General features: G+C 46.2%; 1 protein-coding gene across 3 annotated transcripts in view; it reads right to left on the bottom strand.

Annotated features, from left to right (window-relative positions):
• The window catches only part of LOC123022331 (BTG3 associated nuclear protein), a 122,261-nt gene that overhangs the window by 67,276 nt on the left and 37,810 nt on the right, over positions 1 to 17,175 (bottom strand). For 2 of the 3 annotated variants that reach the window (XM_044427986.1, XM_044427988.1), the window contains one exon: positions 4,402 to 4,641. The exons of the other annotated variant lie outside the window; for it this stretch is intronic. In XM_044427986.1, coding sequence (XP_044283921.1) covers positions 4,402 to 4,641 — 240 coding nt within the window. The remainder of the gene's footprint in view (positions 1 to 4,401; positions 4,642 to 17,175) is intronic. 3 annotated transcript variants of the gene reach the window in all.

Raw genomic sequence — 17,175 nt, 5'->3', positions numbered from 1 at the left:
CTAATGTCGGAAATGGCCCTGCACTGAACAAAAGAAATCCTGATGCCAATCGACTGTCTTAGAACTGCAACGGAAAGTCAACATTTCTTTGAAATGTGTTGATCAGACATCCTTCCGCACCTGTATCCAGCCTGCATTTCATGTGCCCCTGTTCTCAAAGCACCAGGTGATAAGCACTAGGCATTGGGTTGTGGTTGTTGTTACTATTACTGTGGTCATTATTTACTGCGGTGAGTCTGTTTTAAATCTGTTTTTAAATTGATTCTTCGGTATGTTTTTAAAATTACATTCTGTGCACCCTTCTGAGAACGTTGTGCTGATCAAACGGCATAGAAATGCCTTAAATAAATAAATATTATGCAGTCTGGTAGAACGTGGCCTTGAACAACGTAGGTAACCTTATCTGCTGTGAGCCAAACAGAGATTTGACGGTCGAGGATGCTTCAAGTGCATTTGATTAAAGGGAAAGAGTAGGGTCAACATCAGAATAGCTTTTGGTTTTGGTTTTGCAGGCAGAATTCAAGTGCTCCGTGTGCAGATTTATGAGTGGTGAGGCTCAGCAATGGCAGGCGTGCGTTTCCTCCGGCTTGGATTGACCGCTCATTGCAGTTCAGCAAGCAAAGGCTGTGAAACGGGGAGACAGATCAGTTTCCAGTGGGAACACCTGGTCCAGGGATGCTTTGTGGAAAGCAGGGGAGTAGGCACAGCTCCCCGCGTCGATCGCAGCAGCATGGAAATTAAGATTACAGCCGGTGCATCAATAGTGCTTCACTAATATTACTCTGGTTTGGGGGAATGTGAACAAATGTTCAGGACTTAGTACAAAAAAAACATTTAAATCAAAACCGCAGACAAAGCACAAGATAAGACGGAGGTCATGTTTTTAGAATGCACATCCTTGACTTGGGAAGGCACCCCCAGCTTTGCCTTCGGTGTGACTGCTGCATCTCCTGGAAGCCCGCCAACAAGAACTCGGACTGACTGGGCACGACACTGCCCTAGCTCTGGCCAAGCGGCTTCGTGGCATTTTGTGGGGTTTTGCGGGGATCTGCCCTTGCAGGGGCGAATCTGAGTTTGTTTAAGGATCAGCTCGTGCTTTTCTGCCATTCCAACCACTCATGCATGGCAAAATTACTTAAAGAAAGGAAGGGCGCCTAACCTTAGTCTCCCGTTAATAAGCGCTGCCTACCAGTTCTGAAAACAGCCTGTGTCGCTGAAGGAGACAGGAACAGACCGCCCAGCAAAGCAGCAGCCCGGAATCCTAACGTTCCCAGCGATGGAAATCGGTCGCTCGTGTGCTAGAATTCCATATCCCCCGGGCTGCCGTGCTTCCCATGCAGGCACGCCAGAAAAATCCCGTAGCCGCTTTCTTGGCTGTAATTTTTATCAGGCTGCAAGATAACACGGGATCTTGCCCTGCTTTCTCGAGAAGAGCGTGTTTGCCACATAAAGTGGAACTCCAGCGCCATCAGAAATCGCTAGGCACGGGGGAGCACAAGCTCTTCTCAGACACTAGCAAAGGAAACAGCTGTGCACCCTACACTTTTTCATCCTTTTCAGTTAAAGAAAAAATAGGTTGAAGACCCCTTAGAGGGTCAGCAAGAGACCACCGGAAGCCTGTCTCGGATCACGGCAAGAAGAGAAACCGACGTATGATTTCTCCCCCACCCAGGTGGGGACTATAAAGCTTCATAAGGGAGGAGGAGAGCCGCGATCCCGCCAGGAAAATCCTCTTCCCTCCGCCACAGGAACATATTCAGATGTATTTCTCCACAGGAGGCATGCCTTGACATTTTACAATCTTCTCTAATATGGTATCGCCAGCCATCAATACAGCATGCATAAGAACGAAATTGTGCACCCCGTCAAGCAGATCCTTCAAGAATTTGCTGGAAGGGCCGGGATCATTTCTTAAGCAACTTTCCTGTGACTGTACTAGTAACTATAGCAGGCTTCTTCATCAATGGCATCAGTTCCTGACGTTAATCTGGAATACTTCTCTCGGCATTATTTAAAATGCATTCCACTTTTCCTTACAAACAGATAAACTTCCAAAGCAGTTTCCAAAGTAATGAAACTTGCCAATTGAAGCCTAAAAGAAACCCCCAAAACAGAGCAAAGAGAAAAGGGGGAAAACAGTGCATGGTAAAACAACAGCAGGAACAGTATGAAAACAGTTTCTACTAAAAGATCAGGCAAACGCTAACAGAGAGGACACCGGAAGAGGCCTCCCGGGAAGAGCCTGCCGCAATTGGGGTACCACCACCAAGGAAGGGGCACCGGGAGACAAGTCTCTGGGGCAGATTCTGCAGCAGAATGAGATTCTTGTAGAAGCAGGTGGCTCTTGACCTCATTTCTGAGAAGCAGAAGCCACGCTGTATTGGCACGCTGGCTTTCCACATTCAAACATCCAAGTTGGACATTTAAAAAGCACTGTAAAACATTACAGTGACCAAAGCTAGATTTTCAATCACAAAGAAACTCCTAAATGCTACCTCTCGGATTTCCCCCGGGAAAAAACCTTATTTTAGTATCACTGATGTCATGTGCCGCTTAAAACCATACTGTTTGCTTGAATCATGTTACATCGATTAATTGCCCAAATGTTTTCCCCATGACCTCCGGTGCCATCACACCACGCAACCAAACGAAAGCACATACCCCAAAAGATAAGTGCTTTGTGGGAAAGCTTATGCAGCCTATCATGAATACTTAATAAGCATATTTGCCTTCATTTGGAAAGTGTGGCTTCAGAATACCATATACTTTTCGAAATATGTTCGATTAAATACAGATTTGGTTGGGGGCTCTCTTCCCAGAAGGCGGGAAGGGACAAAAATCTTTCCACTGACAAGCTGAAAAAGGAGACTTGACTAAAAGACGCCTCGGACGATCCCGCCGAGGGGCTGGCATGTGGCAGTGCTCACGCCGCCGGCATGCCAGAAATAGCGCCAGGAGGAGCTCTTCTGGGCCAGGGTGCCTTGGAGACCTGCATCCCACTCGCTCCATATGTAGGGAGGGGGACCGTTCAGAGCCCGGCGGCAAGGTCTGTTAAGGACAGGGTGGCAATCGCTCCGTGCTCAGGCTGCCGTGGCATTCCTTTATCAGAGCAGGCTGCTTCTTGGCCAGCCAGGATCCTTCTCATCCCTTCATCCTTTGGGGCCATTCCAAGAACCCCAGAGAGCCCAAACCCAACTAGATACTGCATTCTTGTTAACTGGGCCGGGGGGGGGGGGGTTCACTGCCTCCTAAGCATCCTTCCCGAGTGGGATAAAAAAGCACACGCATCAGCTCCAGGGGGAGGGCACTGAAGCTGCATGTCAGTTTACACTCTCCCTTAAGCAGTGGAATGCATACTTTTACGAGCAGCAGTAACATTTGCTCTGGTTCTCTGCGTTTGAACTTGAGCAAGAGTCAGTGTTTGAAATGATGCACGCATGTGGAGATGAGGAACTAAATGAGTCTGTCCTGTTTGGACACAGCGGCCAAAACAGCCGGACCAGATACACCCTCTGTTTTGAGAAGCTCAAAACAGAGGTCCAATCTGCAGCTATCCTGAATACTTGCAGAACATCTGTGTTTGGAGATGCAGCTATTATTATCACCCGGTTTTATTGTTTCGGTCACTTTTTCCACCAGGAACACAGACTACACCTGGGTACGTTCTCGAGCAGCGAACTAACAAGAATGCAAAGTGACACCCTGAACCAAAAACAGAGTTTGGGATGCTGTTACAGGGGAGCCATCAAGTACATTGCAACTTTAATTGGTCCTCAAGGGGCTTGGCTTAAATAGGAGCGAGCAAAACATCTGCCTGGAGGTAAGAGAAAACAAAGCAGCTTCCAACATCTGCAGAACTGCAAAGCTGGAATTTGATCATCTTGAGCAGCTGTTTTAAGTGCAATTTTCACCGATTTCAGGAGTCACAAAACAAACCCATGGCAAGAGCCGTTGATTTCCAGGCTTCCCTTACAGCAAGTGAGGAATTGGTATGCCCGATTTCCCCAAACTTTGGTCCACACTGCCCTCCGGCAAGCACTAAGCCCACAGCACCCAGCACCTGCCAAGGCCTGGTTGGCCTCAGTCTTCCGACTAGTTGAGAGAGAGGCATCTTTCTAACCCGTGCAGACACTAAAATCCAACTTTGGGGAACTCTGACAGAGCAATCAGCAAACTCCTTCTGGCAACTGCATTCTGCATTCATGGCAAGAATACCTCAAGTGATATACGCGACCGGGCAAACATGGTGAATCATTTTAACCTGTATATGCCACGTATAGATCTTCATCTGCCTCTCCAGCCATCGCTGTGCCTTTTTATTCGCCCTTCTGTGTCCAAGAACGATGCCTGAAAATGTGCTTGTGCCAAGAGAGCCAGCCCCGCAGCAGGGCGCATACTCACAACGGATGCCGTAGATCATGAGGGGGTCCAGCTGCTTCTTCCCATGCTTGCCCTGCCCCGAAAGGTTGGAGATGGCCTGGATTTCCCGGTGGAAGAGGTAGTCGAGGAGGGTCAGCGCCATCTTCTCAGCTGTGCGGCAGTTGGTGCTGATGTGGAGCATGTCCGCCGGGGTGATGGGGCAACGCACGCGCATCTCGGGGTTGTTTTCGTCTCCCAGCCACGTCCCGCTGGGATAATCCTCTACAACACACAAGTCCACACAAAGGATGTTTTATATTGGGTGGGATTGTTATTTTTACTGTGAGTGGCATTTGAAAAACTCACCCAGCCCGACTCTCAGCATATCCTTTGAATTCTCCAGACCTGGGCAGGAGCATTGGTTGGTGTTAGGAATATGAAAACTTAATGTTTGGCATTAAGCATTCTAGTGAATCCCTTTCTATCACACTTCCCCCCTGTTCTGGGCGCTTAACCACAAAGATTCCAGACAAAACAATGTTAAGTTAATTCTTTGGAACTAATGTTCCACAGGGGAAGCGAAAAACAGTCCCCAGAGGCCTGGTGAAATGAAGTGTTTATCATTTCCTTTCTAAAGAACAGAAGGGAATCATCAAGGGGAAATCAGAAGGAAGAGGACTTTTCACACTTTGGAAGCCGCTGCTAAAAAAGGTTATACACTCAGCAAACAACCAGAGTTATGCAGTTAAATCATAAAAATGTGCACGCAACTGTAACCTTATATTAGCACATACGAAAAAGGAAATATATGTTAAAGAATGCTTGCCTGCATGAAGCACTAAAGAACCCAGAGTTGAAAGCTAATGCTCTTCCACTCCAGTCCTTGCCAATCGCAGGTTTAACAAGAAAACATCATTTTCCCGTTATGTGGAAGGTTCTCACACATGAACGGTTCTCACACATACGACCCCTCTCCTCTCTTTCTCTTTTGCAGCCACAAGGAGATTGGAAACTCTCGTGTCTGCTGTTAAAACAGACCACAGTTCTTCGTGGGTGCACCTGGGTAACAATGGTTTGTTTCAATTATGGGTAATGAGAACAAGCCAGGTAGAAGTACATTTATTTTGAATCTATGGGTTCTGAAGAAGCCACTGAACTCCAAAACTACTGGAAGTTGTGGCAGGGTACTGTTCAGCCTTGAAACCCTACATGTCTGACCTGCATCATGTCTACCATGAATGTCCTATCTCTTTAAAAGACACCCTGAACCACAGTAGAGATAAGCCCACATTGCCAGTGCGGAGAGAGACTTGCAAAAAAGAAAAAACGAATGTTACCCTACTCATCAAATGCAGAAGGATGAGTCAGAACAGTCGTGGGAACGGGGCTGCTGACTCAGCAAGGCTTGGAACAACTTGGAAAGTGCAACGCGCATAAATTGCAGTGAGTGGTAATTTACTTGATTAATTACTAACAGGGTATATTAAGGTAAGTCACTCGACTGGAACCAAAGCTCCGAAATGGAAATAGATTTCCGTTTCCCTTCAGACCTTTTCAGTGACAGTCTGCAATATTCCCTAAGCATGTCATTTACCAAATCGGCAGAGCCATCGGTAAAAATGAGTCACCCGCAGTTCATCTCCCAAGTACATCGCCTGCCTGACTCAGACAAAGGCCACCAGAACGAGCAGAATGTGGGCTTCGTTGCCTCGGTGCCCGCACTCTTGACCTGCCAGGCACTGCAAAGAGTTTCCGCAGGAGGGGCAGAAGAAAGGGATGACTCTTCCCAAGGGGGAGGTGAGCTTGCTGTAAGTGCCCACTCTCAGGGGCCCTGCTGTGGGGCAACCTCTGTCTTTGGGAACCGTCTCCTCCTGGCCAATAGACAGGACCTCCTGCGAGGCCAATCCCAGGGGCACCGGCTTCCCCACAGCTCCCAGACCAGCACCAGGGCCTGGGAAGACCCTCAGTGTCTCCCCCCCGGCGTCCTATTTGCCAGATGCTCTGTCCATCAAGCAGCTGGGAGAGCCAGGACGGGCCCACCTGGGAAACACTGAAGGAACACAGTGCCTTCAGAGCCACAGAAAAAAATCTGCTTGGTTCTCCCTGCCATGGTTTTGCACAATGAGGCGTTACACATAGGAAACGAGAGCCTGTGAGGAAGCCGGGCTCCTGGGTGTTCCGGCTGCGCATCAAAGCCTTCAGAAGGTGAAGGCCAAGCTCCACAGGCCATGCATCCCTCGGCTGCCTGCCCCAGAAAAGAGCCTTTAGAAAATATGAGCAGAAAAAGCAACCAAAATGACTGAGAAGTTCAAAGATGTTCCCTGTAAGGAAAAATGAAGGTATTTGGTATACTTTAGAAAAAGACAACTGACGGGAAGATAATCATGGGGATGTGGAGAAAGTGGCTGGGAGTTGTTTCTCTTCCCTCGTATTACTTTTGGATCACTCTGGCTGGCGTTAGGTTCATGACAGACAAAACAAAGTCCTTCTTTGCTCCACACAGCATGAACTTCTGGGATTCTTGGTCCGAGGAGGCGCTGGCTGAGACAGGTGGCTTTTTAAAGGGCTAAGTCAAACTCAGGGAGAGTTCTATCAGCAGGTCATGGGCAGCTATACCTCCAGCTCCACTGGCAGTGCCGAAGATAGGGCTGGCCCAGACCAGACCCATGGACCAGGCAGCCCCCAAAGTACCAGGCAGAAAGCAGGAGCATCAGCACCAGGCCGGCTGTGTGCAGGTGGGAGACCAGCGCAGCCTCCCTTATTTTTAAAAGGAAGTTCACAGGAATCGAAGAAGTGCCTTGCACGCCATGTGACCTTTTGGAAACCAGCATGGGGAGAGTTCACATTCCCCCCCTTCTAGGAACCAAGTTGTGAAATCCCTTGAACTCATTTCCACACCGTTTTCCGCTGTTTGCCCACCGTCTGCCACCCCTCATTGCCTGCTCCACCACCACTGGAAATCCCTCGCCCTCATTCCCACACTTCTCCACACCTCATTGCCCGCTCCACCACCTTCTGAACGAGGATAGCCATGACTGCAAGCCCAATTAGGGGACTCTCAGGCCTCTGCTAGCAAATGAGGAGGCTTCCGCCGGCTTCTTCTGGCAGGCACCTCCCAAAGAAAGCCATGACAATCGAACCTGCTCAAATCCTGCCTTTATTTACAATGCAGATGTAGCTATAATAATATCCTATCGCTGCCACGGCTTCTGTTACTCCATCCAAAACCAACAGCTTCTTTTTAACTCAATCAAAACAAGATTGGCTTCAATGCGTTACGCTCTTTAATTTCTGTATATCAAGAGCGCTACCTTCCAAATGAAGTCTTTCCTGATGACTGACAGATATCTGGAAAGAATACCAAAGGCTTCAGTGCTGAAAAACCCTTTGCATTAAAAAATACAGCCTGACAGATGAGCCGGGCTCTTTTATTCGGCTGTCATGGGAATCTGCCACTCAAATCACGGGAAAGAAGAAATATCTTGCACTGCTCTTGTGAAACATTAATGCATTTTCTGGTCTTCTGGCTGGGATGCGCAGGTTCCCAGAACACACGAAAGTTATACAGCAAGCATGAAAAGCAGCTTCTGCCATCTTTTACCCATTAACGCATCCGTTTAATCCTCGTCTGACCCCCAAACACAAGAATCCCGGTATACATGAGTTCCACTCAATCTGAAGTCTGGGTTGGATATTTCACTTCTGATTCCTGTTCTGCTACCCGAGGAGAAGCCCCATTTGCTTTACACAGCTGGTCCCTTTGAGAGGTGTAAGGTTTATTACTCCGCAATATGCAAGTTGGGCGGCCACCTGCCACAATGTCAAGACGGGGCTGCTTTTGTGGAGCGTGTCGGCAAAGGCTGGAGGAACAGGGTAGCTAAGCGGACATTGTTGCCGTGGAAACAAAGCTCGGGGGAGAATCTAAATTTTGGATATATAGAAATTGTGTGACATGAGAACAAACACACACACGGGCTGTTAAATCAGCCTGCCGCCGCTTCAGCCTCTTTGGAAGGCTTTTTCTATATGTTCACGCGTGCGAGTGTTCTCCCCGCTAGGAAGACGGCTGACCCTTTGCTGCTACTTACTTTATTACACTGGGAAGCGTTCCCTTAACTTGTCTGATATATGAGCATTAGCAAGAAGTCTCAAAGCAAAATTCCAGCACCATTTTCTCCCTAAGTGCCATCAATCAGCCCTTTAAAACAAAGGGAAAGCCAGCGAAACACCTGCCTGTGTACATATTTAAAGAATTAACGAGCACCGTTCATCAAAACTTTAGGTATCTATTCGTGCGTTCATTTGGCAAAGGAAAGCCGGGCACCATCCTGCTTTACCAAATGGTTGTTACGTGGAAATGAATGAATGAAACCCTAGATAAATGAAGCAATAAAAATATAAACTCATTCTCTCTGGAGTAATTTCGTATCAACATAGCAAAATTGAAGACGATGCTTCCTAAAAGGCAAAATAAACCATCAGCGATTAATTAGCCTGACTTTTTGCTACTGAAAATGTTGACAACTGGTTGAAAGGAGCGAACTTCAGCTATTGGGTGGTAGCAACGTAAGAAATAACTGAGAGATAAAATTAGAACGTCACATCTCAGGCTTGAGCTGAACATGGGTGCTCTGAGTGCTCAAACCGCTCGGTCCTTCGCTTGACGTGGCCAAATGCTGCCGGGACTTATGATCTCCGGCTGAGATATGCAGGGCAGGGTAGCCGTCCGGAGAGCAGACAGACTCCTCTGTGGCTTGGGAAGCTGGCAGGCAGGCAGGCATACAGAAAGCAGGAGTAAAGGGGCGGGGGGTGGAACGAGGGACGGGCAGATTAACTTCAAATACACACACACACACACACACAGTGTGGTGTGTGTGTTTGAAGCTCATCTATATGAGTATATATATAATTAAAATTATGTGTATTGCATTTTTTTTCTACAGCAAACTGTGGAGCATTTCATTCTGGTTTAGTCTGCCTGGCGATGGCCCTCCTGTGCACCATGCTACTCATCCACTTCCAAGGAGTTGATGTTGTTTCTCTTTGTTTGCTTTTTTAAAAAAAGGGGCAAACTTCTTTAGAACAATTACTAATTTGTCTGTTCCTCTTGACTTGAAAATAACAAGAAACCTTTTCAAAACAAAACGGAACTTTAACAGAACTATTTGGCCAAGAGAGTTCAGTTCCTTTGGTTTTATTTGGCTTTCATGCGTCACTGAGGAGTTAAATAAATGTGGTTATTTTTACATTCCAAAACCCAGTGTCAGCTATGCTGTAGCTTGAACTTCGCTTTGAGACACGAGAGTTTGGGGTGGGATGGAGAGCGGGGGAGCAAGACGTGTAAGCAGCGGATGCTTTTTTTAGGTGCAGCTGCGAGACACAATGCTATGGAAATATAAGAATCCCACAAAATCATTCTAAATTTGCACAGGAAGATTTCACAAAAAGAGGCTTTTGCCACATCAGGTGATTCCGGCTCAACAATCAGACCATAAAATTATGCCACTGTTTTAGTAAGATAATAATAGCCTCTTATTTTAATTTCATATCTTCATATTCAGTACATTTCAATCTAAAAACCATTCAAAGCCCATATAACTGATGGCTAAACTCCCTGTTTTTCCCCCTAGATTTTTCGTTTCTTAAACTGTGCTGATTTTTCAAAAATTAAACAGTGCTTTCACTTTAAACACAAACAAACACACTTAGTTCAAAACCATGGGCTTTTGGGAAATGCAAGTTTCAGTTTCTTTCTCCTTTAATATCTCTGTTCAGGCTTTAAAAAACTTATTAAAAACATAATAATCTAACAAAAACTGTTTTCCGATGGGAAATTTGTGCAGTATAAACAGAGTAGACCTTGCCGGGTTTTATCTCTTACATGCAAGACAACCACAAGTCCTTTTATTGTGTGTGAAACTGATTCTGAAGACGGCATGATGGATTCCAGCCTTCTGAAGAACTTCACATCCAGCATCACCATTTCATAAAACGTTCACCGAGGCCAAAATGTTTTAGTGGATATGACAAAGATATATAGAGACATGTGCTCACGCACTGGAGGGGGTATCGAAATTATTTCCACAACGCGAAGAAATCTGACATTGACGCAGAAAGCATCGTCCAAAACTCTGACTGCTAGAAAAGCCTGAAAAAGCAGGATGTTTCGGGCTGTCTCCCTTGAAATGGGAGATAGGAAGTCTGTGTCAGGCAAAGCATCCAGCACTCCTGCATGGATAGGATAAAATATTAGGCTCTTGGTTCCAAACTGGCTGAGATTTAAGGAAGCCATTTCAAGAAGTCCGCAACATTCCTACGCCTCCCTCTTACAAACTGCATGGAGGGAAGGTGGAGGAACACGCTACTAATGGCTACCAGTCGTGACGCCACTCTGCCATTTCCAGTATCTACCAGTTGGACTTGGTTGCTTGTTTGGCTTTCACTCATCTATAAATGCATTCTGACTGACAAAGCAAGAGTATAGATTCAGGATCTTCTCACAATTAGGCCGTGACTGTACAAAAAGACCTCCAGTGCACACTTACCCTCAAGATGACAAGGAACGCCTTGATGGATCGGAACAAGATCCAGCACGTCCTAAATCTCTATGCAAGATGTCCAGCGATCAGCACAAGGCACAAGAAAGTAGACCAGAAGCTCCCCAGCGAGCCAAGAGTGCATCTTCCACCCATACAGAACAGGAAAGCAAAGAAGCACAGTTAAGTGGCCCACATCTGCGAAGGCCTTTCTGCTAACCGCTTGCATGAATCCATGCAGAAAAACCTTATTGAAAGACAACACGGAAAAGTGCCATTTCAAAGGCCTTCTGAAAACACTCGAGCAAACATTGTGAAGGGCAGGGATGTGATGCATTAAGACCGAATTAAAATGAGGCTCCAACAAGTGAAACAAGGCAATGCTCCCGGGTGCCTGTTCTATTTCAGGAACTCTGGGACCGGATGAGGAATGTTCATTAGACCCAAGCCCTGCAAAAGGCTGAGCACAGGCGCAATTCTGGGGGCAAAGCACTCGGAGCCGCAGAGGAGGCGGTCTGTTAAAGCGCACTCCCTGAAAGGTGTTTCCCATCTGAGTGCCACTGCAAACCAGTAACTAGGGGAAGACGCATCCAACTGGGACCAACGAACGGAGAAACAAGTTAGGCCTATGGAAAGTGTGCCCGGGGGGGATGGAAACCAGTACATATTGCAGCATGGAAATCAGAGAGCAATGCCAGCATGTTAATTTGCTCCGTACCCTCCAATTGCCAAAGCACTCTGGGCATTCTCAAAAGACAACCTCAACTGTACCTCAGAGGTGCAACAGCATTTTCCCACTGATTCACGATCACAGAATCCTCCCCGGATGCCCAGTCCCCGGACACCAGAGGAGGGGGCAGCGCCAATGCTGCCCTGCCCTCTCTCACTCTGCCTGCAACCTTCCTCCCTCAGCCCATCCATCCCACTGCCCCCACCTCCTTCTGAAGCCATGCGAATATCCAGTGCCCACCCAAGGCAGCCTACAGGCCATGGGCTTCCTATCTTAGTGGGCGCACTGGAGGAAGGGTGTTCCAGTTTCCATCAGCGCTGGAGGATGGACCGCGCTCTGTCCTGGAACCGCAGGCCAGCACGCCTCGTCCTTGAGGTTTCAACCAGGGCTCCGCTGTTTGTGCTGGTGACGAGACAGAGCTCTGTGCCGGAGCACGGGCTTTTCTCCAGTCTGAATTTATTTGACTAAGCCAGCAACTGCAAGCAGAATGCAGGAATGATGTAAGCTCACTAACGGTAAATAATAAATGTTAATTGTCTTTGGGAAGATGCTGGGGGTGTGTGTGGTTGGGAATTTTTGCAAACAGGTCAATAGAACTCCTTTCAAGAAGAAGGAGTGGAAAAGAACTGTCATGTTGCTATGAAATCAGTGCAAAGATTTGGAGCCTGAATAATCCATCACTTGCCATAAAGGAACTTAGTAGCACAAACATATTTCTTTTTCTTATTCTTAGTTCTATAGCGTATCTGTTTACCAGATTTCATATCCAAAGTCTTGTGCTGACGGTTACCCATCCCGAATTATTCAGCTGCAACTTCAGAATCGATTGCGCCTGACACGAATTGCAAAATCCTTCCACAGCGAAGAACAAGTACCTGCCTTGACAAAGATACTGGGGGCAAGGCAGGTAATCTGCAGAGGACTCAAGGAAGCAATGCACAGCAGGCAAGAGCCTTCCCTGTTTTACAACAAGGTGGTGAAAAGTACCTGGTTTCACAACACGCAGTTCGGATGCGCGCTGCCTCTGCCTCTGGAGGTTTAATATAAGAGGAGCAGTCCCCAGCCGTAAATATCAATGCAACTATTACATCTGCATCATGTCAAAAGCAAGAGCACCTTCTCCTCTGGACGGGGCCACCTGTCCCACACTATCACCATCCGCCATCTTGGAACTCCCGGCCCAGCAGAAGCTCAACCACTACTTGTGGAAGACTATCCTTCTTCAGCTAACTTGCCTGAACACTCATCCCAGATCAAGCACAGATAGGCCCTTCCATGACTTTCCACCAAGCACCATTTCCAAGTTCTACTGTAACACTGGCTGCTCGTCTGTCCAAGGCATTATCTTTGGCCAAAACAAATGGATTGCTGGTGACTTAATTTTTTTCCCCTTATATTATGGGGGAGATTTATGAAACTGACAAACTCTTCAGAAATGATCAAGAAAACAAATCCAAGTAAAATGATCTCAACCTTCGGAAACTGGGAACGCAAATTATTTTGGCAAAACAAAATCACCCAAAGGGTTCTAAACATATGGAATAAGTTACCACCTAAAGGCCACTGGAAGGAGCGCTGCGGCACACTTGGGACGGCTGAATTCTTTGCAGCGAACATCTTAAGGACACATGGGGGTAACGGAGTCAGAAGAAAGATGAGTACACCCAGGGATGCATTTGTGATACTCCACATTTTCCGTATGTCTGTAAGTTTCACATGTCAGAAGATGAAATAGAAGTGAGTGGGGGTTAAATGGAGTCCAGAAAATAGATGAGACAAGTTGTGCGGCTAGTCCAATAAATCTTTTTTTTTAAAAATGGCTAATTCGTTATTATTTTCCCCTAATGCGCCATTTTACTAACTCACCATCTGTAAGGAGATTTGTCCAAAGATAAATGTTCATTCCTTCAAGGTGGCCAACAATTGCATCCAAAGAAATGGAAGTGTGAGGTAAGCAATTCTCAGATAACAAAGTTCTCAATTGTTGTGCAGTTGCTGCAGGCTTCTGTTTGGCAAAGTTATTTACCTCTATCAAAAACACAAGGAAGTTTCTTGCCGGCTGGAACATCACCCTTATTATTCATTTATACGAGAACGGCAAGAAAAAAGAGCTTTGGGAGTCTCATCTTGAAGCCATTCTTTCTCTATCAGATACCTCCATGTATGGAAAAAAACTCCCCAAGATCAGCAATTAAATAGGGGAAATTCCAGTGCAGGATGCAAGACCACGAGGAGAAGCGTAAGCCATCCGCCCCAGAATGCAAACAGCAACTGTGCTCAGCAGCCGGCTTCCTCCGTTTCCCAAATTCTACAGGCAGCTTCACATAATCACAACATGTGGGACAGTTCAGCATAGAAAAGAGACAAGAGGAGGCCTGATGATGGCATGCAGAATGAAGCATGGGGCAGAGAAAGGAGGTGGGGAGACACGTCTTCTCCCTCTCTTGGAAACTAGGACCCAGAGGGGCGGTTCAGGAAAGAGAAAAGGAGAAATTACAGAATTTGCTTCTCCAAGATGCAGCAACTGCCAACCCATGGGGAGGATTTGTAAAGGGCACTGGGCCAATTCATGGAGGAGGCTGTCATTTGCCGCTAGCCCTGATGGTGAGATGCGACCTTCAGTGTCAGATGCAGAATGCCTATGTACACCAGCTGCTGGGGAACATGGGTGGGAGGGTGCTCTGGCACACGTGCCCTGTTTATCCCGGGTTCCCCACGGGTAGCTGGTTGAATGCTGTGTGAACGGAACGCTGCATCCGGTGGACGGGTGGTTTAACCCAGCACGAGGCTTATCTACCCTTTCCATAACGCCACGGCCCCATCCGTCAGAGGCTATGCAGCATGGGATGCGGGGCAGTTAAAAGGGGAAGAAAGGAAGGTCGCATTCTGGTATCCTAGAAAAGCATATGCTAGACCTCTGTGTTCTGATCCAGCAGTCTTGCTGTCCTCCTGCTGCTGCTACAGATCACTCAGAAAGAAAATCTTAGAAGGCCTGAAAATCCTTCCCCGTTTTTGGTTGCCTGATGCCTGTGTCTTGTTCATGGGAAGAGTGTCAAGAACGTCTCCTCCGTGTTTATCTCTTTTCAGTTTCACCGCACTTGCTCCCACCCTTCGCCGTTTTATCATCGCAATGTGAACAATGCCACGGCTGAGACAGGGATATTTTCCCCCACTGCAAATATTCCAAATATTGTAAAATTCCCCACAGATGGGTTGCTGAATTGTGCAACGCTGCGCTCGAGCTTATATAACGGTGAGGTCTGTCATCCGCACGTCTGGAATCAATCTGAAAGTCCAACGGCAGTATTTAATTACTGAACATTGGTGGCCAAGGTTGTTTCTGCAAACACTAACAACTTTCCCTATATTGTGAACATTTTTGTGGATCGCTTCTTCTGAAAAATATCGGGTCCGTCAGCATTTACTCGTCTTTATAAATACAGTTATAACTGAGATGAGAACTGTGCAGCTCATGGCAGTTTCTCGAGCACCGAGGTCCACATCACACAGAAAACACAACACCTTCTAAATTGCATGAAGAGGTTTTCTGCAGCTGCCTACACAAACTGTATTTTGAAGGTTTTTGTTAGGAATAAATGAGAGCAGAGAGAAAACCATACCTGCAGTCCGAAGATCACACCTTTCGGACAACTGTTCGAAACCGTCGTTATTTGTTTTTCGGCGCCAGGCAAAGACCTTTTTATTCAAACGTCATTTTAACTGTTAATAGTATTTATTTTATTCTTTGGCCAGGGCGACTTATTTTATATTGTTAACTCATTTTATATTGTTAATTTATAGTATTTTAATTGATTTTTGTTGTGAGCCGCCCCGAGGCTTCGGTGAATGGGGCGGCATAGAAATTTTCTAAATAAATAAATAAAACTGGGCTTTTGATTTCATTGGAAACAATCTGACTGGAAACTGGACTCTGACCCACAAGTTGTTCTTCTAGAAAAACATTTGGGGTCTTGGGTGGAGGTTGGCGAGTCCTACCATCACTCTAGTCCCCCAGCTGGATTACTAGAAAGTGTCATGGGCCACAGCTCCCTGGCTCACCATGAAAAATCAGGGGAATGCATCAGCTCAGGTATGAGCAATGGAAGTATTAATATGCAACTTGGCTTTTTTTTTTTTTTGGTCCTAAGATCATTAGCTGCTAATTCTCAGTTCTACTAGCCTGCTAATCATGAATCAGTCTGAAAGGATTTATTAAAATAATTTAATTCATGTGTATGTTTATAGGAGGTCCTTGCCGAACACGTTAGCTGAAAAATACCAGTCTGTGTGCCTGCGAATTTGTATAGCACTCTGGGGAGACCCAAACAAGCTCTGAACACAGCAGTGGATACGTCCGTCTCCCTCGACTTGACCACTTCTCTTTTCAAATCATGCAATGCATGAAATGCGTATAAATGTTTTTCAATACTGCTAATTGTGGCGAATGGGAAGAAAAGTCTCCCCATGCTCTATCTTGAACTTTGATTCCTCTAGAGTAAAGAAAAATGTTATCTGTCTGCAAAAGGGGGGGGGGGGAAGCAAAACCAAAAAGTGGATTAGTTTGCATGTTTATTCTGCTTTTATCCACCAAAACCCCCAAGAAACCCAGCCTCTATCCACATTGATAACTGTTGGCCTGGCAAAAAGCTTTGTTTGAATATTTGACAGGTTATGCTCTAACTTGCAAGAATTATTTTTTTAAAGCAAACATTTACACTAAAATAAGAATGTCTATACAATCAAAGAATGACTAGTTTCCAAGAGGCTGCCAAAGCAGTTTGGAGCTCCGCGCACATGGAAACAGTTGAGTAATTTGGCAAGTTTCTACAAACTGTTCTTCACAGGGAAAAGGACAGCTTTGAAAGAACACTTAATGGTTAATTTGAAAAATATTCTAACTATTACACTGTCACGTTCTTGAAAAGACTTCAGAGGACATGGAGATTACAGTGTTGGTCTTCCACCACAACAACGCTACCACAGGTAGTGGTTCCTTACAATCTCTCAACTTGGTGCCAACATATTCGAGAGATGATCTCATTCCTCAGTCCCATCGGGGTCTTTTATGTCAATGAATTACAACAATGCCCTTTCTCCACTGAGGAAGGAGAGCTAAATATGTGAAGAGGCTTTCTTGGGGGCTACTGCAGAACTACCAAACGCCCTCCAAAGACTTCCCAAAGTCCAAGTGGCTTCAAGAAAGACCATCAATATTCCTATGGCTGGCAGGAAGTGGATCAGCTAGCAGAAGGAGGATCATTTTTTCAGGAGTTCCGCCTTTTAAAAATTATAATTTTAAGCTGGTTATTTTTATATTTATGGGTAACTGTTCCAAATCTTCAAAAGAGGAGAGCAACGGATATGCGTTCAAATAAACAAATCATGGCGCAAGGCCCTCTTGAGCTCCAGGGAAAGAGAGTGCGAACAGTACTGGTGGACCAACCATTTGGGAACCTTCAGGCCTGATCCACCCACATGTTAAAAGTTTCCATTAACACTGCACAACATTTGTGATAGCCCACATATTTTGAACTAAATATGGGGTGTCAA

This window comes from Varanus komodoensis, unplaced genomic scaffold, assembly GCF_004798865.1.
Source record: "Varanus komodoensis strain SLA01 unplaced genomic scaffold, ASM479886v1 scaffold19, whole genome shotgun sequence".
NCBI classification, from domain to species: domain Eukaryota; kingdom Metazoa; phylum Chordata; class Lepidosauria; order Squamata; family Varanidae; genus Varanus; species Varanus komodoensis.
Note: the sequence above shows the minus strand (reverse complement) of the source record. Positions and strands in the feature narration are given on the sequence as shown.